Here is a 24,134-nt window from a genome sequence, read left to right on the forward strand (position 1 = left end):
ATTTTTCTACCGTTAAAATAATATTTTGTCTGCCATACTGATAGATCTGATCAAATACATTATATTCAATACATATCCAATTCATAAATTCATAAATATGTATGCCTACGCAACTAATACATATGGCTTTAAAATAGAAAGCCAAACACAATTCACAATTATTGTTGCACCTGCACCTATGTTTCTGGAACGGTACAATCAGAGTTTACAAGGAGCATTAAAGGCGTCTATTGGAGCATGCGTACTGTCCACATCCGGAGTTGTCACGTGTCATAACAAACATGTTCCTGTCTAAAGTTTGGTCCTCTGTTCTCTGTGTTTAGCCAACTATAAAACACCGTCAGATTCATGCAACAGTCTAGTAGTTCACTTTACACACACTCGTTAGAAACAACGTATTGTTGCCGTTAGTAACGGTAGCGTTGCCAACATCGTGGATGTTTGCAGGAGTGCCAGTCGTCGTCAGGATCAATGGCGTCCTGTGCAACAGAGTTGATAACATCATTTTCCAACATCGTTTTGTCTGCCACAGCATTATACTATTCCTACAGACTATTTAAGGTAGGTGGCATTCAGTGCAGTGCCAAATATCGATGATAATTGGTAAAAAGTTATTTGCTAACTTCAACGTTTTGTGCTGAAACCATACATCGATGTAGCTGACCAAACGACATGTCCTGCTTTGTGTCCTAATTGTCCAGTGTAGGCTACTCTCATTTTAAATAGAAGGTGGACTTTAATCCATTCAAAAGATATGTGTCCTACTACTTGTAATGTCCACTGTAGTAATACATTTCTGCATTGTCACTGGGTCACATAACATGGAAATTATTGAAAAAGAAACTTCATTACAATATTCTTATACAATTCAAATACACACATTTCCTATAAAAAAAGAGAGGTGTGTCCTCCTTATCCAGTTTAATATTACAATTCTGCATTGATTTTGAAGGTACATGATACAGAAGCGATTATAAGAGTTTTAATAAAACGGCATGTAAAAAAAGAGACATATTTAAATAAAATTGAAGAATCATTCCAATGTATCCTACTTGTTCAGTGTATTATCACAATGCCTTGTTCATTTAGAATCATAAGGCTCACTGCCTGTGCATTTGTCTCTCTGTAGGATCACAGGGCTCCTTCAGTAGGCCTCTTCCTGCTCGGACTCTCTGCAGCACTGTGCATCGTGCAGCCCTCCAGCTCATACCTCACGTCTTTACAGAGAGAAGCAGAGTGGACCGCCCAGGTTCTGGCTCCAGCGCTGGTCTCCTTCGACTTCCTGTGGCTCAGTGAAGACCACAACACAGCACATACCCTCCTGTGTGGCTCCTGTCTACTGCTTGGTCTGTGTGACTGGCTCTCAGCCGATGCTCTCACGCTGATGACCCGCTGCCTCGGTTTGTCTTCCCTGTCCTGCTGTCTGACGGTCTGTCTGTTTGCCGGGAATGCTTTAGGGGCCTTTGGCGGTGTGGCCCTCAGCCTCCCATTGCTTTTGGCTCAGAGGGTCAGAACAAACACTTTCGCTCCACTCATTTCTCAAGCTGCAACTGAGGGACTCATCAAGTGGCTTTTAAAGGGCATCATGTCTGTGGGCTGTTGGGCCTCCACACAGGCCCTTGGCAAGTTCCTGTTGGATGTGACTGAGCAATGTGTCATGGACCTTTAGAAAATCTGTAGATATCTGTATGATGAGTCAGGATCCGTGTATAGTGATGGACTTGGACAACATACACAACAGTACAAAAGTCAACTGGTACTGACCCATGCAAAAGTGAATGTGCATAACTTATTAGCATTTCAGAACAATTCTGAAAAAGAGTTGTGCTGCACAATTTTTGCGATTACAACAAACTTTTTCAGGATGTTTTTAACTGGATTAATTTTTATTATATTAATATTAATAATAATAATACATTTTATCTTGTATTTTAAGGTATACAAAGATTGCAGTAGAGTTGGAGTGAGAAGTGGATTCATCGATTAGTAAATTGACTGAAAATGAAATGATACAATATATACAATACATTTTCTAAATTATTGATTATTTCGAAAAATGCCACACAACAGCTGATGGAGGAATTGCTGCTTTTTTATTTGTTTAGTCATCATAAAACAAATATCATTGAGATAAAGACTGTTGAGAGAAAAAGCAATCCAAAGAGTTCACCTTGCGCACTTGGAAACATTTTAAAATATATTCTGACATTATTTTACAGATAATATGATTCATTTAAGATTTTCAGAAAGACAATGTAAACATTTACATTTCTTTCTTCATTTTTTTAGGCCACATGCACTAAAGTATAACATGCTTCACATATTTTATGTTTAAGGACTTAATACAATTATTATTTAACACAATCATTAAGGCTGAGATATATGAAACATGAATTTTCACAAGTGCTTATTTATTTTGTATCACGCTTTGTGTTTGAAAATGAAAACTCAAGCCAAATATTCCACATGCCGGTAACGGAGTATTGTAGCTTACATTTCCAAGTATTTCAGAAATCATTCAGATATCTGATTTAGTCAATTATTCGTAGTTCCAATGAAGTCCCAGGTTGGGTTTACAGTATCTGCTAAGCATAGACCTTGGCTGAATTTAGTAGGAACTTTATTTGAATAAAATACAAAGCATTAACAAAACCCAGATGCCACTGAACAAAGTCATTTGCATGTGAGTATCCGGCAACGATTTAAAACTGATAGCCCACGGTCTGCATGACTGTAATGCAGCAATGACCTTTATTAGACATATTGGAGTACCCTCCTGACATTAATTATGCTGTTCAATTTGAATTCGCCAGCACGTGGGCGGTTTAATTTAATCTTTGATCATTTTAGAGAATGTCTTGCCGGCTGTATTCACTGTCAGGCTGTTAGAAGCCTGCACACATCTCTTTAAAAGTTTCAACATCTAGCTGCTTCAGAGTCTGGGTCCCATTTGTTCTGCAGTATCACTGTTTCCATATCTGCAGTGGTCTGAGCTCTTGGTCCTGCTCTTACCTCACCATGCTCGTTTGATACTTATCAGTAGACATTTTACATAATGGTTGGCTGCAGAAATGACCTCATCTGTTTAACATTGTGCCCACATTGTTATCCTAGCAACATTTCCGTATTCTGTGCAGCCATGTGAACACTGCAGATTCTCTCTCAGGATTTCAGAATTGTAAGCAGCTGCCTCAGCATTTTTACTGCAGTAAACAACAAGGATTTGTGGCTGTGTTCCTGTCTGTGGAACAATGCCTTTGTCAGACCTCAGCACACAGGTGACCAGGGATATTTAAAAATGTATTTCATTCTGTACACGCCTTTGAGTTTGGGTTGCAAAAGGATGGTGCTGATTGTGCTGTGATTCATCATTAAGGTCAAGTCTTTATTGGAAACATTCATATGTTTTAAAATGTCACATATTGTATTTTATTTATTTTTAATTTGTTAACAAAAATGTGAAAACTAAAGGAATTTTGAGTTGACATAACTTGAATAAATTATTTAAATGCATCTGAAAAAATTACTTTTAGTTACAGAGTATCATTTCCCACTGCGTTACACAGGCTTCTTGTCTTGTGGCCAACTTCTGTACCATAACAGTCCTTGGAAACATCAAATATTGCAAGTGCAATACGTTGAAGTATCTGATTGTTATGAACACCTGGAGCCGGGCACATCTCTTCCACCCCTTTCTCTGTTATCACCACCAACGGCTCCTGGTTCAATCTGTCTCCATACAGAAACTGTCACTTCACACTGCAGCGGATCAGTAAACTGCACTGAGCATGCTCGTGCAGATGCAGCCTGTAGATGGAGCAAAGTGGAGAGGAGGAGGAGGAGGAGGAGAGAAAACAGAGAGGGAGACACAGAGGAGCTGCACACAGCGCTGGGATGCTGTTGCAGCTCTGAGAACAAAACCTGCATGGGAGGATTCTTCTTTGTCAACACAGATGGAGTGTGAGAGGGGAATACCAATGACTGGGATGTCAGATTGTCATCACCAAAGAGGAACAGAAATGTGAAAAGGTAAAAGAGAAACATCTCAGCTTGATGGAATGAAGTGACATCAAAAAAAGAAGAAAATGTGTCTCTTGAGAAGTCCTGATGTATTGTGTTTTTTTTTTTAACTGTTATTTTTACATGTATTCTTCCTTTGATTATCAGAAAGACTTCAAGTAAAATTGTGTGCTTTTCTGCTGCAAGATAGAGATTATTTACTGAGTTTATGTGTCATTTACAGGGACTCTTGGACGGCGTAGCAATGTACGCCTTCTACTCCCTGTTAGTCTACATCTTCTACACCGTCTTCAAGAAGGAAGAGGAGGATGAAGCTTTGGAGGGGGCATGTGGATCTTCTTCAAATGTATGTCTAGCCACATCATGTCTAACCTCGGGGGTCCTCCGTGAGGAAAAGTCCTTTTTATTTCAGGGAACATGCCTGCGTCATCTTTACCCCCCGACAGTACAGAAGGGCTCTGTCATAGAGCATGTATACATTTGTGTTTTCATTTTCTTTGCTCATTTTGTGGATTTCTGTGGATGCAATATGTAAATATTTAGCCTGTGCATTACCATCTGACCCTAATGCATGTTGCTGTGTTCAGGAGCCAAGACCCGTTTCCATGGAAACAGGGAGAAGGAGGAGAGATGGCCACACCTCCAAAATGGGGAAGAAGGCTTGTGCTCAGCGTGGTGAATCCAGTGAGTGCTCAAATAGCTGCTTTTTTTTGTCCAGCGTAATATAGAAGATTAATAAAACATTTATGATGTGGGTAGATTCTACTTATTGAATATGTAGTATATACATTCCTTTACTCTTCATTGTTTTTGTGATTTGTTTTCATCCAGGCAGTAGCAGTGACAGTGATGAAATGTCTCTGAGTGATGAAGGTGAGGCAGAAGGCCCCGACATCCCAGCATGCACTCCTCTAGCTGCTTTCCTGTCCTTCAAGCATGAGGCTGAGAAGAGGAGGGTCTCCCAGGTCCAGGTGGAAACAACAGGAAAGGTGACCAAACTGTCATCACCTAATCTTAGCTCCCCACCTGATGCATAAATGAGAAGTTCCTCAAATAGTAACTCCCTATGTGCTGCTCAGCCGACAGAGTCTCCCCTGCTGGCGGTGATGTCCCACTTGCTGACTTTTCTGGAGCAGTACTCCCACTTCCAGCAGCTGCAGCAGCAGGCCGACCAGTACCGGGTCCAGCTGAAGAGGCACCGCGTAAAGCACCGCAGACAAATGAAGGCCCTACGAGCGTCATACCGCCAGCGCCTCAGGGACAAGAGCAGCATCATCAGCAGCCTGGAGGAAGCCATCAGCCAGCAGCACACCCCCAGCCCGCTGAGCGAGGGTGAGGGGGAGAGGGAATGGTCACCTAGGGGAAGGAGAGAAGAAAAAAAGGAGGGGGAGGGGGCAATTAAGGTGCAAGAGGAATGGGTTTTTCAATTTCCTTCCGGTAGGTGTGAGGAGGATGAAAAACAGAGAGGCAGAGGTCGAGTGGTTGTTTTAATAACCAGAAGTAGATTGGTTGGTGTGAAGCAGAAAATTGCCCTGCAGTCTTCAAATGGATATGAGACTTCAGATTGGGGGAGATCATGTGATGGATGGAGGATGATGACTACACATGCTCATCATAACAGGTGTCTATCCTGGGTTACAGAATAACGATAAGATGGGTTTTCCTTTAAACCTATGAAGGCTCAGTCCTTTCCATCATTATATAACAAAGTGAGTAGGATTTGAGAGTGAGTCATCAGTTCCCAAGATAGTGTCTTAGTAGTTCACTTCAGTCATGGGGATTTGCCATTGTTGGCCCACCCTAGATTAGATTTTGTTCAACTTGGGATACTGTACACTTTGTATAGAAGAATACAGTCTTCAGCAGAGGAGCAGACTGATTAGATTTGCATGTAAGTCAAGAGGCCAGACTAACTCTGTGCAGCTGCAATTGACCTAAAAGCTTTAGATGTGGGTCTCTGCTGTGTTTCAGATCTTACCAGATGGTTCTTTGACCTCGGAGCAGTAGGATAGCCGTATAGGCTGCACTGTATTACATCACTTTCATGTGTAATGTACAGTATAGCGTGTTAAAAAGTGCATGAAGCTATAGTAGGCAGATCAGAATCCTGTCCTGATGCTGACTGTTAGTCTTGGAGAAATGTGCCCATATGATAACCTGGGGGTTATATGAATCTCAGTGCGTATAGGTGTGGTTAAAGGGAGGATCTCATGCGTACTGAATCTCATTAGCCACAGGAAAAAGATACATGATTCCGTGGTGAGGTTCTTTGGGTACAGGGATAGTGATTCTTTGGCTCTCTTTCTTGAATAAAACATGGCTCAGAGTTATGTTTTATTCCCTGCAAATGCACTTACACGTCTTGGCACATGCAAGGAGCCACGTGTACTTGTGTTGGACTAAAAATAGCCGGAGTCAATGCCCCAAGTGTGACAAGGGTGTGTGGTCTGTTTGTTTACTGTTGTGCAACGTGCAGGCCTAAGTGGAGAGGGGATGCTTGTTTCTTTTAAGATCCTTGATGCACAGCTGTAGCCTTTGCTTCATTGTTGTTGTTGTTGTTGTCTTTCCCTCACATCACCTCTTCTCCCTGCCCCATTGTGACAGCAAACCTGACTTGTCGACATTTATAAAATTAGCATAAGGCCTTGTGATGATAATAGGAGTTGACAGGGCCTGATAAATCATTGAAATAGGAGCAAAGTCATTGAAAATGCTGCGGGGCATGCTCCATGGAGTTTTTATTTGAGCAGGCTGTTGCTTTGTTTAAATTATCTTCAATGCTCCAAGCTGCACGTGAGAAGCTGCAGCAATCCTGCATAGATCTTTAAAGACGCCCAGGGGACTTGAGGGTGGAAACGATAATGTTAACCTCACTGGTGACTACAGGCTTTCTAAAAGAGCTTTAAGTGCATAGTTAATGTTCATTAATAATAAACACACACAAGCATTTAGGCGTACTGCAGGAATTTGTCACAAGAAAAACTGATAAAAAAACAGGTCAGAGGAGGTTCAAACGACTATTGTACTATTATTGGTTATCTGAATATGAATATTGATCTGAACATGGCATAATATAGCTGCTGTTATTTTAGCTTTTTGTTATGCCATCAATATCCAGGCCGTATGATGGTGCTGCTGCATAGGCTGATTTGAATGTTCCTTGTTTATATCCCCCAGGTGAGTCCATCGGTGATGCAGGGACACAAGCTGGGGTTCACCGGCTGGTTGAGTCTCTGTACGGGCTGCAGGGGGAGAGGAGTAAGCTGAGGGGGGAACTCCGTCTGCTGCACTCCCAGCTGGAGGAGAAGGATCTGGACCGACACTCTCGTATACAGACCTTCCAGCAGCAGGTAGGCAGCTGCATATTAGAGAAATCCTGAATGCTTTATCCATTTAGGAACAATCTCCTTCAGGAAATCCATACATCATTTATCACAAATAGTTTATTGTGTTTGAATCTAGTCTCATTACAATATAAGTCATGCAGTTTGTAATAATGAAGCAAGGCAAGTTTATTTATATAGCACCTTTCAACACAAGGCAATTCCAAGTGCTTTACAAAAATGAAAGACATTATGAGCATTAAGAAATAGTGCAGTGGAAACACATTATAAAATAGCATTTCAAAACAAGTCATTAAAAAGAAAAGATAATAAAAGAAACGTAAAAATTACAAGAATATTAATCTTTGGCCTTTAAACTATCTTTTCAAGTAGTAATATGTCTGAAGTAATGAACTATTATTAATGTTTACCAAAAAAAGTAATATTGCAGAATAAAATCACTTAGACAATGGAATCATGGTGTGTTATATAATATATAGTAAATCCTGTCTGTACTCTAAATCTATCTCTGTTTACCTCTTCTCATTCCTTACACAGATCGATGAGCTCAAGAGTTGCATAGAGGAGCGCGAGGAGGAGCTGTGCAGACTGAAAACAGCCACTGTAAGCCCTGTGCACTATTGATTCAATCATTTGTCAAGTCTTCGTCACTTCCCTCGTCATCAGCAAAGCTGCAACATCTGCCCACACGCTTCGAATGAAATGCCAAACATCAGTCAGATTGCGTTGTGTAACACCTTAATTATAAATCCATCTACAAGGATATTGGTTCAAAGATTCAAGATTCAAAGGTTCTGTTGTCATAAAGATACAGTGTAGAAATGGCAGTGAAAATCTTATGACCTGAGCTCCTCCAACAATCCAACATACATAATAAAATACAAAAGTACAAAATAAAAAGTAGTACAAAAGTCTATATACATGTAAATAGAATGTGATATGTACAAGAACAGAATATTAAATAAAATAATGTAAATTAAGACTAAATTAAATATGGTTTATTGCGTTGATAACTATTTATACAAATAAGTATATTGCATGACAACAGGAATGTTTATCGGGCACTTAGCAGAGCTCAGGTGTTTAGCAGTCTTCTGGCCTGTGGGATGAAACTGTCCCTGAGTCTGGTGGTTTTAGTCCGGATGCTGCGGTACCGCCTGCCAGACGGCAGCAGACTGAACAGTTTGTTGCTGGGGTGGTGGGGGTCTTTTATAATCCTGAGGGCTTTCTTCCTGAGCCGCTGGGAGTAGATGTGAGGTATTGGTCACTGGTTTTGATGCATCTCTCGTTGTTATGCTGAAGCTTTTATTTCATTTCCTCAGGGGGCCACAGACTCAGAGAAGCGAGTGTTGTGTTTGTCAGCAGAGAATGAGAGTCTGAAGCAGAACCTGAGCGTTACCCAAGGCCTCCTGCAGCAGCTGTCAGCCATCCCCTCGCAATCCAGCACCATGCTCATCAAGGTGAGACGCTCCAGCACCACGAGAGCTTGTGAACGTGCTACAGAGGAAGCCATTTGTCACCACAAACATTTTAAATGTTCTTTGTTTCTCAGGAGAATGAGAACCTCCGCAGTAGAGTGCAGCAGCTGGAGATGTCCCTGCAGCAGCGTGCTGAACAGCTATCACATCTGGAGCGACAGAGCGAACAAAGTGAGTGGAGGAGAGGAGAGGAGCTGAGGAAACGAGAGGACCGAGTGAGGGAGCTGCAGCTGGAGCTGGACAGAGAGAGAGGGAAGGAGCCAGAGATAAAGGTACAAGAAGGAATAATATATACTATTGCCACAAATCTAAAATGTTGAGTAGTTGACCCTGATCAGATGTTTTGTTTCTCTCTCAGTATGTCACCCAGACTGTGGAGGTGGAATCACCAGCCACTTTAAAGCAGCTGACCAAAGCCAGACAGAGGAATGAACTGCTATCCGATAAACTGGCCAATCAGAATGAGCGGTGCAAACAGCTGGAGGAACACATCAGGAAGTCTGATGAATACAGCTGTAATCTCCAGCACAAGGTAACAGGAGCCATAGAATTCACGCTTGACTAGTTTGGTGTAAATTAGTGTCTGTCATTCCTGTGTTAAAGTAAATATTATATAAATGAACAGGCACTGGCAGTATAAAACAAGTTATACTTAAGTGAAATAAAAGAAGAGTGCTAAATCAGCTTTTTATACATTTCTCAAACAGCAAAAACTGGATATAAAGTAAGATGGGCTGCTGAAAATAATGTTCTACCATAATAAATACTGATGCTTCAGGCCACTAAGAGGCAAGGAACCTGGTAAGAAATCCCAGATGATCCTCTTGGTGCCGTCAACCTTAATTACAAAATATGAAAGAGACAGAATTGAAAAGGGTAAATAAAGCACATGCTGTTTGAGAGAATAAATGATCAAAGCGGTGAAAATCAGAGACAGGATGAGGAGGTTTCCTCTTTGCTGCTGTAAATTCCAAACCAGATCAATATGATTGACAGATGAACTCATTACAGAGCTGAGCTGGCACAGATTGGACAAGTCAAGTTGACATTTTAAACAAAATGCTGTGCGTTTTACAGATTGCAGCGTATGAGCGAGAAATCACTAAACTGAGGGAGGAGCTGTTGAAAGAGATTGGACACTTGGAGGAGAAGAAGGAGGAGGCTGTGAAAGCTGCCTCCACCTGCTCAGCCGAGCACTTCCAGAACCTGCAGGACCAATTCTTCGGTGAGTGATAGAAAACCCCCCAAAAGAAATCTTTAAAGAGACACTTTGAGAAATGTGCCTTTTTGCTTTGTTGCTGAGAATTAGATGACAAGATTGATACCACTCTTTTTGTACAGATTCAACAAATCAATTAGGTAAACAAGTAAGACAGGGCCTCGTAGGGTGATGTTGTTTAATTTGAACAAAGCCAGGCTATAGCTGGTTCCCCATTTCCAGTGTTTTTGCTAAGCTAGGCTAACCAAATGCTGCCGAGAGTAGTATCAATCTTCTCATCTGACTCAAGAAAGTGTAAAAAAGCGAATTCCCTGAAGTTATTATTTGATTCAGAATTGTATATGTGCCTGATTCCACATCTTTGTGTATTTTTGTCAGGCTTGCAGAAACGTCTGACTGCACTACCTCCAACTTTACGCTCCATGAAAACCGACTACACCAGTCTGAAGAGCCAGGTTAGAAACTTCTCCGACTTTTATGGAGCAGCTATCAATGACGCGAAAAAACAGGTACGTACTGTGACTCCACATCAAGGCTTACAACCTTGTTGCATAAGGAGATTGATCAATCTGACCAGCTCAACAAGCCTAGTTTACTTTTTTTTGTTACATATTTGTCTGTTTGTCAGGTTACAGCAGCTATTAGTGAGATGTCTGAAGCCAACAAAGATCTCCTGGAGAAATACAGGAAGGAGGTTGCACTGCGCAGGAAGTACCACGAGCAGCTGGTGGAGCTTAAAGGTAAGCAGAGAGGGGAAAAAAACACTGCAGAATATGAACCGTACATCATTAATTGGGCCTTCTTTTTATCAGGCAACATCCGCGTGCTGTGCCGTGTGAAGCCGGTGCTGAAGGAGGACCAGCACGAGGAGGGCCAGTCTGTGGTGGTGACCACGGACCCCAACAACGAGTCCTCACTCAATGTGCTGAACAAAGGAAAGGATCGCATCTTCGAACTGGACAAGGTCTTCCACCCTCAGGCCACACAGGAAGAGGTATGAGGACGCACAGGATATGCAGGAAATATAATAGTAATAAGATCTAACACTTTATTTGGTTTGTTTTCAGGTCTTTCAGGAGATAGAGCCTCTTGTGACGTCCTGCATCGACGGCTACCATGTCTGCATATTTGCCTATGGACAAACTGGCTCTGGAAAAACCTACACAATGGAGGTATCTAGTTGTACTGCATTATTGGAGCTGAATATTGATTACAGATATAGTACACACTCGGCACATTTGTTCCATAATGTGGGCTGCAGGTTAAGTATCACTTTATCTTCAGGGCAGTGTGGAGAACCCAGGCATCAACCAGCGAGCCCTGAAACATCTCTTCAGTGAGATCGAGGAAAGGAAGGACATGTGGACTTACACGGTGACCGTCAGCTCTGTGGAGATCTACAACGAGGTGCTAAGGTACAATGTTCTGCACTTTTATGTCCCTTTAGCCTGTAATATATGATATCTACTACATTTTCACATACTGTTCTGTTTTGTATGCTAAATATCCAATTGTGTCTAAAATCTTTTTACCTAATCAAAAGGTTTAAATAGGTTTTTTTTTTTAAAGATATTGCCCCTTTTCTGCTCCTATATTTCCTTTTTGTTGTTTTTTTTCCTTTATTGTTTTTTTAGACTGGATGTCATTGTAAATATGGATCGCCCCTCAAGTATTATACAAGTGTAAATAAAGGTTGACAAAATGCTGTTTCTCAGAGACCTGCTGAGTAAGGACGGAGAGAAACTGGACATTAAGATCAACCCGGACGGGACGGGACAGCTGCATGTGCCGGGCCTCAGGGTCATCGAGGTGAAGAGCTTTCAGCACATCAAGAAGGTTTGTTTTTAACAGTTTGTGCTGATAGGATCATTTATTACTGTTCAAGATATAAAAGTATTTCATTTATGCACATTTTTCTTGTTTTTGTTTAGATTTTAGCCAAAGCTCGAAGGAACAGGATCACCTTCGGCACTCAGATGAACCAGCACAGCTCCCGCTCCCACGCTCTGCTCTGCGTCACCGTGCAGGGCACCGACCTCGCCACCGGCTCCAAAACCACCGGTCAGTCACATGGGCACTTATTCCTCTACAGGAGAAAGTGTGTTCTTAACATTTGCTATAAATCTGAATAAGATTTGGCATTTCTCTTTGAATCCATCTCTTTTATTAAAGCTGAGTGCAGTCTAATACATTATGCTAAATTAAAAAATAAAATACTTCCCAAGGGACATCACTGTGAATATCTGCAGCGCTTAGTCAGAAGAGAATTTAAGAAAAAGAGTATTAGAGCATAGGAAGAACTTCTGATCCAGTCAGACAGAAGCTAGTCCAAAGATGACTGTCTGCATCGTTCACTCTGAATTCACTTTTCCTTTCTCAGGAAAATTGAACCTGGTGGACCTGGCTGGCTCTGAGAGGGTTTGGAAGTCTGGTGCAGAGGGAGAGAGGCTGAAAGAGGCGCAGAATATTAACCGCTCCCTGCTGTCACTGGGTGACGTCATTCAGGCACTGAGAGCTCGGCAGACTCATATCCCTTTCAGGAACTCCCGCCTTACGTACTTATTACAAGACTCCCTGGGAAAAGGTAGCAAGACTGCCATGGTGGTGCAGGTGAGATTTCTGATGCAAGTGTCTCAGCCTTAAAAGTGTAACATTTTATTACAAAACTACATTTGTAGTCTTCTTTGATGCGTGTCATGAGCCTTGTTTTGTTTCCACTAAAGGTATCTGCTCTGGAGAGTAATGTGGGAGAGACATTGTGCTCACTGAAGTTCGCCCAGCGGGTGTGCAAGGTGGAGCTGGGTCCTGCAGCCAGGAAGATTGAATCTGGTGGAGGACAGTGCGACTGACAGTCACTTCCTGTTCCCCAGTGACCCCCAGGAAGCCAAGAATCCACAAGTCAGATTCTCACCCACCTTATCAACCAATCATAACGCTTCAATATCAAGAAGATCAACAGCAATCCTGCTCAAGGGCTAAATCTGAGGTCTGTGTGGCAGCTGAATGCCAGCCTTTGATTGAGGTTGGGCGTTCAGGCCTCCTCGTTGCCATTTCCTGCTTCTGACCAGCGATAACCCTTTATCTTTCGCTAATCTGCATGCAGGAGTATTTACTCTCCCACTCCGAGTGCCAAAACAACCTCTGACTCCCCCCAAGGTCTAGATACGATGCTTCGTTGAACAACAATATCTCAGTTTCCTCTTGTGAAATACCAAATCCCAGGATTTATCAGCTTTTTCTTGCTGATCATCACAGTATTTAAAGCAGCGTGATGATAGAACAGGTTCAACCAGCTTCCAGAGCCACAATATCAACACCTCCGTTGTTAGCAGTATTTATCATCTTGCTATTAATATCTGTAGTTTGTGAGCTTCATCGCTAATGTTGTATATTTTTGAAGATTGTAGGGGAACCTGTTTTGTGGTCAGTGAGTATGGCTAATAATAATTTCAATGACACTTTTGTCACATTAGTGCAGTTTTTACGAGCTTCAGAAGAGCACTGAATGGTTTCTGTTTCTCTTTAGAGCCTTCATCATTTGTCTTTTGAGAACAGAGGAACGCTGTTGAAGGAACCGGTGGCCTTGAATGAGAAGTGGTGATGAATGGTGCAATACGTCCCTGTGGAGGAGACAGTTTAGGCCTACGTTGGAAGAAGCACTTTATTGAGGGAAAATAGGAACCATTTAGTTCAGGAAAGGTATATACGTGCTCGATATAGATATCACTAGTGAATGTCATACCAAAAATCGCTTATCGTTATCTGTTCATCTTTGTTCCTCTATTTATCACCCATTGGATCAACTTGGTTCAATAGTAGCAAGACATTAATGTTGCAGTAACTATCATGAGTGCATCGGGCTCACTTAATAAGGCCTAGTCGGTGGGTTTTCAGATCGTTTTCTGAATAAATACGACATATTTAAAAAGTGTCTTTTCTCTTATTTGATGTCCAGCAACAAAAGAATAAATATATTTGTTAGTAATAACATGGAACTACAACAGCTACCGCTTGATGTAAGAGTAAATGTTTGTACATTTCTATTTATTTCTAATTATATTGTTTATTTTGATGTCAGTGTTTTTGCATACTGTATTATATCTCAACATATATATATTGTTTACATATGCTGTGATAAAGGAATTAATCCATATTGCCTCTCCCCCCCAGCCTCAAAATAAAGACACCAGGCATAACAAATAATAATCAGGCATTAGAAAAAAAAAAATCACATTATTTTACTTGAAAAGATAAAAATTACAGAAAAATATGGATGTAACATGACCAATGCACATTAATAAACCACATAAGCAGAATGTTCCATTACATATTAATGTTATAATGTAATGATACAATGCAGGAGTCAGAAGGATATCGTATGAAAACCTGAAATATTACTTTACACCCTGAAAGTGGCAGTCTTTTTGAAAACAACACGGATGTGACAATACTGTCCCGTGTTGTAGGCAGAGGCGATCACTCTGTAGTCTTATTTATTTTGTATCCGTCACATTTTGGATTCAGTCCGAGTCTCCGTCCTCCACTCCTACTGCTCCCACCGCCGCGGCCAACTCCTCCTCACTGCCTCGCAGACGATCCCCTGGGCACACAAACACTCACGGTCAATCTGATCATTCATTCTTCAATCAATAGATGTTTAACATTTATAGAGATCATGCAGATTGAGCAGAACCTGGTTAGGCTTTTATTCAGGTTGATTAACATTTACATATTGTAACTGAGCAACCCTGTTATCACAACGACAGAGAAGCAGAGATACTCCCAGAGCAAAAGAACTATGTTATTTACAAAAGTAAGCACAACCCACAATCATGTTTTCATTTACCTTAAGCTGTAAACAAAAAAAAGAGTTGAAACCAAAGTATAAGGAGTTACTGTTGTTTACGTATTCATGCCATTATAAACCTAGCCTAGTGTTGGTGTGTAAACATTGTGTTCTCCATGATAGCTCATGGCTATTATTAGAATGTGGATCAAACTGGAGCAATCGCATCATTGATGTAATCAGATGGCGTCAAGCCCCTTGAGTCTGGAAACCACAGAGCAATTAGCCTCATAATTCACGCCTCGCTCCGACCTGCTCGTCACTGTGGTGCAAAAAAAACATGAGAAAGGGAATACTCACGGATGAGCTCAGCGATGGCTCTCTGCGTTCTCCTCTCCAACTTCTCCAGTTTCTTTGCCACATCACGCTTTAGATCCCTACGATCAGAAACAATAGATATAAACAATAAGATGATAATGTCGGTAACATTAAACCATACCAAGGTTTTCTGCAATTTGCAGGGTGAAAGATAATGTTCTAGAAGCTCTTACCAGTCTGGTTTTCTTGGGGCGAGGTTGGCCAAATCCTGAGGAAATAAAACATCTATTAAAGGTAGGTAAGAATGGAGAAACCAGCTCGAGTGCGCTAGAATTTGAAAGTACACAACCGAAAAAAATCTGCCCCTTCCTTCAAACTTCCTCACAGAGCCCCTCCTCCAACACACACGAACGCGCACATGACCAATGAGGGCACGAGATAAGTTTGTTCACAGATGGAAGGCTGACAGGCAGGTCGGCCATCCAGTTATTTTAGCCGGGCTGATTTGATTGGTCGTGCTTTTTACAGCACCACGGCTTCCACAGATGACATTTTTTTATGTATTTATTGTCAAAGCATTTAATATATTCATTGCTATCGGGATGTTAAAGGAGACATGGCCATTTCCACTGATCATAATTCCATTGTTGAGGTCTACTAGAATAGATTTATATTGTGCAATTTTCCAAACTCACATTGGTTTCTCAAACAGCATCTCTGTAAACTACGTGTATTCACTAAATTTCACTCTCTGCCTTTAACGGCTCGTTGTAGCTCCAATAGCTCCAGCCCCCACCCTCCCTGTGTGCTCTGATTGGTCGGGACGTTGTGAATCGCGCTGAGCTCGGTGGAGGTGTGGTTTCCTTGTTTAGCGAAACACAGCCAAACTCACCCTGAGCACACACAAAGTCACAGCCGAAGTAAAAACAATAAGTGTGGCTTGATATTGAGTAAGAAAAGGGTTGATAAATGCTGTGAGAATGGGTCTGCAGAGAGAATTTCGCCGCGATCCCAACTGCCTGCAGCCAGGGAGGAGAAATCAGCTGAACTGTGTGTGTGTGTGTGTGTGTGTGTGTGTGTGTGTGTGTGTGTGTGTGTGTGTGTGTGTGTGTGTGTGTGTGTGTGTGTGTGTGTGTGTGTGTGTGTGTGTGTGTGTGTGTGTGTGTGTGTGTGTGTGTGTGTGTGTGAGGAAGTCCATTGATTGGTTAATTTGGACCAATCAGCCTGGTCATAGCTCTGGGCGTGGCTACTGGGTATCCCTCCGTAGCAATACCCAGGAAGTAAACAATGAAAAATGAGAAATCTTCAACGAGGCGTTTTGGGGAGGTATTTTCTGTGTTAGAGTTTTACTCCCTACAGGGTGTACTTTGAGGGTTTGTGACTCTGCAGACCGTTTACATGCAGAAAAACCTTCATAACACACAAGGGGACGGGTAATAACCGGAAAAGCATGACATGTCTCCTTTAAGAGCATTCCATGGAATATAACAAAAAGTTTTTCTGAAGTGAATTACCTACCCCACCTATAAAGCAACTACAAAAAATGTGACTCTTCAACAAAATAAATCACAGTTACAAAAGAAAAGGACGACTCACCACTTCTTCAATGATGGGTTCTGGGTTAGCTGCCTCTAACTGGTCTTTTACTTTGTCCTCAACTGCAAACAAAGAACATGTATCATTATTCAGAAAAGATATGGTTAGCAGGATGCTAAATGTTTGCTGTTCAGAAGCTGACCATGTGCTATCGCTTAGGTGTGATGTGAACACTAAGTGAATGTTTTCTCAAAGCTCTCTTATGACTGAAGGCTTCTCACCTGATGCCGGTTTGGCTTTGGGCACCTGCCTCTCCTTCAGCTCTTCATCCTCTGGAGTGTAATTTCTCAGCTTCAGCTCTCTGAGGACAGAAAAGCAGAGTAATGCGTGTTTACTTTAGAGATAGGGATGAATACAGAGATGCTAAACTTACATGATCAGTCACCAAGGCTCTAACTTTCTCCCTTCCAGGAGGTGGCAGTGCAGCCAAACATATATCACCAGAGATTAAGAAGCATAAAAGGCCATCTGCAAACCCAACACAGCTGCACGTTCAGTGCCCAGAGGAGGCTGGGTATAATGTCCCTCTTTATTCCTATGAACACGTCTGATTAACACGGTCCACCTGCTCCTGGGCATGGACTTGAGGAGAGCAGCATACAGCTGAGGAATTCTGTCCTTGATGTTGAATCACGCAGTCTTTCATCACATATGCACAGAGGAATTCCTGGCGAGTTTAGCTGACATCTCCGCAGATTATACAAAAGACGTCCAGACGCAGAGGTAAACTATTGTCCCACCGAGCTCGGACCAAGAGGGTTTATCAGCTGCTCTGAGCTTAACATGGATTTGCGATGAGACTCGAGAGGGTGCACTCTTGATACATTCATCACACCCCGGCTGCCAGCAGACAGACCGATGCCTTGTATGGGTATGGGCAGGAATGCTGGTCATGTTCTGCCTTTGGCGGACTGAGGGTTACTCTTAGTTCACACACACGTCTCTCTGTGCCTCCAGAGTCTTTCCTGAGGAGGAGGAGGAGGAGGAGGAGGAGGAGGAGTACGTCTACATATCTAATCTTATATAGAATTCTCAATGCCACTCATATTGCAGTCACAATAAATATATTGTTTTTATCTTAAATTATATAACTATGAAATACAACTAAATTAAGATCATTTCAATTAAAAAAAGGAAACTACATCAATGGTTGTCGTAAAGTCCTTCAAATTAATTCAACGGTTTTTAATCATTTTGCCCAAATGAGCTCCAGTCACAGTGTAACAAAGTCCAGAGGCCCTGACAGACAGTTTGGAGTAGAGAAAGAGCAACAGGCCATGAGCCTCCAATACATTCAAACAGGATGAGACTGAACGTAATAAAAAAGGAGGGAACGATGTGCCATAGATCAACAAATTGAAACTGACCCTTATCTAGGTAGCATCATTACAGCCGCGTAAAGGATGACACTGATGGTGACTGAATGCTGCTTTGATTCCCAGTTGCTGGTTTTGTTCATGCTCGCTCTCTCCGTTATTAGTGACGACGGTGCTTTTCTTACAATGACAAGTCAAATGAGAAAAAGGCCTCTAAAGCTGGGCTGCATTATGTGATGTGTGGGAGTTTAAGTGTTGGTGTAAGGGTGGCAGTAGTATAAAGGAACATGACTTGCAAGAGAAAATGAAATTGCATTCTTGCCATTATTTATCCTTTTTTTTTTACAAGATTCATAATTTCTCCTAAACATGATGTTGGATGAAAGACGGAGAAAGTCCTCTATGGAGCGAGTTGGGGCGTAAGCTCTATGGCAATGTGTTCAAAGCCAACATAACACTAAGATACATCATAGGAAAATGAATATTACTGAAAAGGTTCATATTGAGTCATCTTTTTTTAATATCCAAACTGAAGTTCATCTATCCTGGCTGGTAAATGTCAAGGTATTTTTGATAGACTAAAGTACATTTGGTAAGCGAGAGAACATAAATAATTTTCCTTCAAGCGGGACCAAAGATTACAAGAAAACGTACTGCACATGTTTTGCCTCCGAAGTTTGACGTTGCGTTTGCTTTTCTTAACCGTCTCTTATTGCGTCCAAAGCTTTAAAGTGCGTTTACACATTTCTACTTCAAGCACACTGGCATCAAAGAGAGCCCGTGATCAATTCAGAGCAGGGTCCCAAGTGTGGCTCTTCCTAAATGTTTAGAGTGAACCGTGGCTGAGGAGAAGCTGCAGCAGTGTTCCAATGTTTACACTGATATCAAGCTGCTCCATTCACCAGAGCAAAACACCAGACAGCAGTTAGCCTCCTCAGTTAGCCTCCTCAGTTAGCCTCCTCAGTTAGCCTCCTCAGTGAGCCTCCTCAGTGAGCCTCCTCAGTTAGCCTCCTCAGTGAGTCTCCTCAGTTAGCCTCCTCAGTTAGCCTCCTCAGTGAGTCTCCTCAGTTAGCCTCCTCAGTTAGCCTCCTCAGTGAGTCTCCTCAGTGAGCCTCCTCAGTTAGCCTCCTCAGTGAGCCTCCTCAGTTAGCCTCCTCAGTTAGCCTCCTCAGTTAGCCTCCTCAGTGAGTCTCCTCAGTTAGCCTCCTCAGTTAGCCTCCTCAGTGAGTCTCCTCAGTGAGCCTCCTCAGTGAGCCTCCTCAGTGAGCCTCCTCAGTGAGCCTCCTCAGTGAGCCTCCTCAGTGAGCCTCCTCAGTGAGCCTCCTCAGTGAGCCTCCTCAGTCAGCCTCCTCAGTGAGCCTCCTCAGTGAGCCTCCTCAGTGAGCCTCCTCAGTGAGCCTCCTCAGTGAGCCTCCTCAGTTAGCCTCCTCAGTTAGCCTCCTCAGTGAGCCTCCTCAGTGAGCCTCCTCAGTGAGCCTCCTCAGTTAGCCTCATCAGTTAGCCTCCTCAGTTAGCCTCCTCAGTGAGCCTCCTCAGTGAGTCTCCTCAGTGAGCCTCCTCAGTGAGCCTCCTCAGTGAGCCTCCTCAGTGAGCCTCCTCAGTTAGCCTCCTCAGTGAGCCTCCTCAGTGAGCCTCCTCAGTGAGCCTCCTCAGTTAGCCTCCTCAGTGAGCCTCCTCAGTGAGCCTCCTCAGTGAGCCTCCTCAGTGAGCCTCCTCAGTTAGCCTCCTCAGTTAGCCTCCTCAGTTAGCCTCCTCAGTGAGCCTCCTCAGTGAGCCTCCTCAGTGAGCCTCCTCAGTGAGCCTCCTCAGTTAGCCTCCTCAGTTAGCCTCCTCAGTGAGCCTCCTCAGTGAGCCCCAGAGATGGTTTAAGCTAACATGTTAGTCATATCACTATTTTAGAGGCTTTTTAACTTCCTTGAATCATAGTTTTTATTTCCAAACCATTTAAGGCAAGTCTTCCTAGGTTAAAAAAAAGCAGCTCATCAACACCTAACAAGATGTAATAGGAAAGGCTGCTTGGTGCACTCGGTTTGGAGAAATGTGTGATAAGACACAGGAAACTGAAAAACCACAAGTTCTAATGTTTTTCTTGTGGATCATTATTTTAATATGAGCAATAACTTTAAGACAAACATGTTTATTGTTGTGTTCTTTCATGCCTGGGCTAGGCCATTTGATCTCACATAAAGATGTAATAGCAAGACAAGACAAATGAAGACAGACCACACCACCACACCTTACCATAACTGTGTCTTGATTTAGCAAACCAATTATTGAAGTTCCTTCCTTTAACACTAGACCTTTTGCTTCACTGACATTGGTCTAAATGAGTCATGTTCATTGTCATGAGAGCTCTGTCGTGTTGGACTGGAGGAAAAACAGCGGCACTCCCTCAGTGCCGTCATTAAATATAAACAATGGAAACCAGGTCCTGTAGGACAGGAAAGATGGCTGCTCCTTTCTACCAACTGACACAAAGTAGAGTAACCTGCAGGATATTTGAGCAGCCAATAGCACGAGGCTGTGATCCGGCCCGGGGTAAACACTGCGTCTTATGACCTGCACTGTGTGACAAGGAGATGGTGTTCAGATAAAGGCTACGTTGGAATACTTCCAAATCAGTTTCTCTTCTGTTTTATGCAGCTTAACATACCTCAGCTGAATGTGCAGTGAGCAACAGTTTAAGAGATCTTTACATGCTTTATGAAAAGTATGATTCATTAAATGTGTGTGTGGTGTGATGACTGACCTGTGCCTTGTTTCAGGAAGTTCCTCTAGAGAAGCTTTTTTGTTCTCTGGCTCCCCATCCTCCTGTTCTTGTCCCTGTTAAAATATCATCATGTCATGAGTGATATAACTAAACCAGCCACATTTAGGTAAACGCATGAGGAAAAAGACTTGCAGAAAAATGTTTTGAGCCGCAGTCATAAGTTTTAACAAAAGAATAAGAACCCCTCCCATCTTGCATTTTTCTGAAGAGGCTTCCTCTCCACCTTTGAGAACAATTCAGGGGACTGACTCATACTTGGAGTTCAGTACAATAGGAAAACAAGTCCCAGCTTTAGGAACGTCAACAACTGTTGATCATGGCTAGTCGAGCCAGTACGCCTCAACTCAAAAACAGCTGAGTGAAACACATTGCAGAGTAACTGCCAAAACAGCAGCTTGCACCTTGAACAGGGTGTTTCCTGTTGAATGAGAATTCATACTCAGAGCTGAAAGACGATCACAGTCGAGCAGATTAACTATGTATTGTTTAAGTAGTTCAACTCAGACAGCCCTATTCTCAATTAATCGTATTTTAAATCGCAATTACGATTATGGCTTGCAACGATTACGAAAACAACGTAATCGAAATAAAACAATTATGTTTTTATTATTACTTTTTTTTCAAATTACTTTTTTTTCCTTCAGTTGAATTATACTTAAAGTTCAAGGTAATCAACTGTTAAAAACATACTGTTCACATTTTTTTTTCTCCAATAAATTGATGTTTTCAAAGTAAATGGATAATCGTTTTTAATAATCGTGATATCAATTATTGACCCAAATAATCGAGATTATGATTTTTGCCATAATCGAGCAGCTCTAAGTACTATTATTTTGGGTTGTTTTCTTGCTACTTGAAATAGATTCTTTATTTCATAAGCACCTTTCTTGTAACCGAGGTATCTACATTATTCATGAGAATTCTCTGTTAAAGCTGTAAATGTTTTCTTTTCCGTTTTCTGACTAAGATTCCTCCATAAGTGTGTTTTTGACGGTGTCCAGCTCACACATGTGTGGCAGAAGTTGTTTTCTCATGTTCATTGTTATTCAAATTAATCAGGTATTGTTAGACTACCTCTATTATTCCTCCATCAATAATTCAGTCGGTGAGCTGAACGTTAATAGATAAATACTGGTTAGCTTTTGTTGTTTTCAGCTTCAGGAGTCTTGCAGATGATTCAAGTTGACTTATAAATCACCATGGTTGAGCTTCTAAATAAAACAGTTAGAAACCGACATATTTAATGCAATATGTTTGTGAAAGAGGTTGAAAAATTGATGTTATTTACAGTATTGGAATATCCATGGTCAGAGTATCTCTCATTATCTTTACCCCATTATAGCCATCTGAAAAATCTCTCTCTATGCTCCATTGTATCCCAGACCTTTCTCATCAGAAGCAGGACTTTATATTGTGTGTCTAAGATTAACTTTTATCATAAAATACTTTAAGGAGACAGAATTTTTAAATCAAATAATTCATATCACTTTAAGGCACCTTCATAGAATTGTTCAGCTTAACATCAACCAGTTGTCTTATAGGTAAAGGTAAACCAACTGCTGGATCAGCTCTAGTTTGACCAGTCTGTCGAGAAGCGTACCACTTAGCTTGTGTATATAAAATACCATCAGGTGTTTGGTTGGCTGGCCAGTTTGAACATGTGCTTTCTGTTTAGTTATAGTATTTCACAGAGGATCTAATACGATTATTAAACATACATATCGCGGGTCAAACCTTTATCTAAAGCTGATTATATTTTGGCAAAAGAGTTTATTGTCATTTGGGTTAATACATTTGTTATAGTTTTTAAATCATTCATGTTAACTAATATTTAGCTTAAATTTGAACTAAAACGTGAGTAACAAACTTAAAAGGCTCTGTTATTGTCTCTGAATAAAATTCATTTACAAAGTAGATAAATGTACTAGCTCAGTACTCCAAACATGTACATAAAGACTCCTAATAGCACAACAAAGACAAGAACTAAAGCTACTACTGATTTTCCAACTACATTATTAAGCTAACGTTAGCTTCAAGCTAAGTCGGCTAACGTTTCCTCACAAATGAAGGGTTTTATAGAGGCTATGTTGCATTTATCAGACACCAGGCATCACGAAATGAGTCACTTACATGAATTTGTTTATCTCTTATTGCTTTTAACCTCTCTTTCCTCTTTAGGGCCTGCTCCTGTAGTGACCCAACATTCCGCTCCATGTTTATCTCTACACGCCGCTCAATGCTCTCTGAACTCCATTAAGGGTCCTGGCTCAGGATGTGAGAACGAGCTTCGAGCACATCGATTGCGGTGGCTTGTTGCCTTCTTATCATGTGATATTGTTACATTGAAAATAATCTTTAAAATCATGAATTAGATTACTGAAATTTGAAGAATTAATATTTTAAAATCTAAAATCCAACATAGAATAATGATATTTTACACATTTGTAACACAAACCATCTTATTAATGAGTCTAATGTGGAAGACCATGGGATAATATTTGAATTGCTTGACTTATAATAGCTTATATGCTATTTTGTAGTATTCAAACATACCTATGGACTCTGAGCAGAGCTATACATTGAGGGGACATACACTGGCACACTGTCCCGCCTGTTGATGGTCCCACTGTCAGGTCCTGAAGGAATGTAGGCCATCGCCATGGTAATACAGCTGCCCCAAGCTTCATGGTATCCATCCTCCTAATGACCAAGTGTGTGACAAAAGGTGCTAACAAGGTTAAAGAACATTACACTAATAACTAAATAATCAATTTGTGATACATGTTAATGGCCCAATAATAGACAAATAAACTGTTGTCATATGTTAAATATATAGGCTACCATAGATAATAGGAGAAGTTGTCTATACTGTAAACACTCTGAACAACAAACACACCTCGTGTCTAGAGATAAAGTGCATTTTATGCTTTTGTACAATATCAAGCATAAAAAATGGCATATGCTTGTCATATTTAACATAGGCTTTAGTATAAACTGGTAAAATATGATACGTTGTTAGACTTGGAGAAAAATCACCCAACAGCATTCAATGGTTGGGCCACTCTTGCAAAGTCTTTCAAAAATGTATAGAATTTATAGAAGTCTTTATACTAAGTATATTTCAGCCATGTGAAGTTACACTCAATTGATAATTAGATATGCTTTTTTCCAGAGAACTGTGTTTTACAATTTAGGGAGTTAAGCCAAGCACCACCTGTAGGCCTACTACTTTTTTTTTAAATAATTAATTAAAGTAATAGTTTGAATATATTCATATATATATATTT

The 24,134-nt window shown here is 41.3% G+C and overlaps 3 protein-coding genes across 3 annotated transcripts; 2 read left to right on the forward strand and 1 right to left on the reverse strand.

The window, feature by feature from the left end:
• Positions 1-116: 116 nt before the first annotated feature.
• Positions 117-2,980, forward strand: LOC117553947. Its single transcript, XM_034228098.1, has 2 exons — positions 117-561; positions 1,130-2,980. Exons 1-2 carry the CDS (start codon positions 472-474, stop codon positions 1,667-1,669), a joined length of 630 nt encoding a protein of 209 aa, XP_034083989.1. The 5' UTR covers positions 117-471; the 3' UTR covers positions 1,670-2,980.
• An 825-nt stretch (positions 2,981-3,805) lies between these two features.
• Positions 3,806-13,989, forward strand: si:ch211-257p13.3 (kinesin-like protein KIFC3). Its single transcript, XM_034228083.1, has 20 exons — positions 3,806-4,029; positions 4,244-4,366; positions 4,608-4,704; positions 4,852-5,009; positions 5,100-5,352; positions 7,198-7,370; positions 7,902-7,967; positions 8,687-8,824; positions 8,917-9,114; positions 9,201-9,374; positions 9,920-10,067; positions 10,440-10,570; positions 10,690-10,801; positions 10,874-11,055; positions 11,129-11,233; positions 11,346-11,476; positions 11,777-11,897; positions 11,993-12,122; positions 12,442-12,671; positions 12,785-13,989. Exons 2-20 carry the CDS (start codon positions 4,265-4,267, stop codon positions 12,908-12,910), a joined length of 2,775 nt encoding a protein of 924 aa, XP_034083974.1. The 5' UTR covers positions 3,806-4,029; positions 4,244-4,264; the 3' UTR covers positions 12,911-13,989.
• Positions 13,990-14,278: 289 nt separating this feature from the next.
• On the reverse strand, positions 14,279-23,090 carry ccdc12 (coiled-coil domain containing 12). Its single transcript, XM_034228099.1, has 7 exons — positions 22,978-23,090; positions 20,827-20,900; positions 16,983-17,062; positions 16,762-16,823; positions 15,399-15,433; positions 15,208-15,284; positions 14,279-14,661 (listed from the first exon to the last, which is right to left on the reverse strand). Exons 1-7 carry the CDS (start codon positions 23,059-23,061, stop codon positions 14,582-14,584), a joined length of 492 nt encoding a protein of 163 aa, XP_034083990.1. The 5' UTR covers positions 23,062-23,090; the 3' UTR covers positions 14,279-14,581.
• Positions 23,091-24,134: the final 1,044 nt, after the last annotated feature.

This window comes from Gymnodraco acuticeps, unplaced genomic scaffold, assembly GCF_902827175.1.
Source record: "Gymnodraco acuticeps unplaced genomic scaffold, fGymAcu1.1, whole genome shotgun sequence".
NCBI classification, from domain to species: Eukaryota; Metazoa; Chordata; class Actinopteri; order Perciformes; family Bathydraconidae; genus Gymnodraco; species Gymnodraco acuticeps.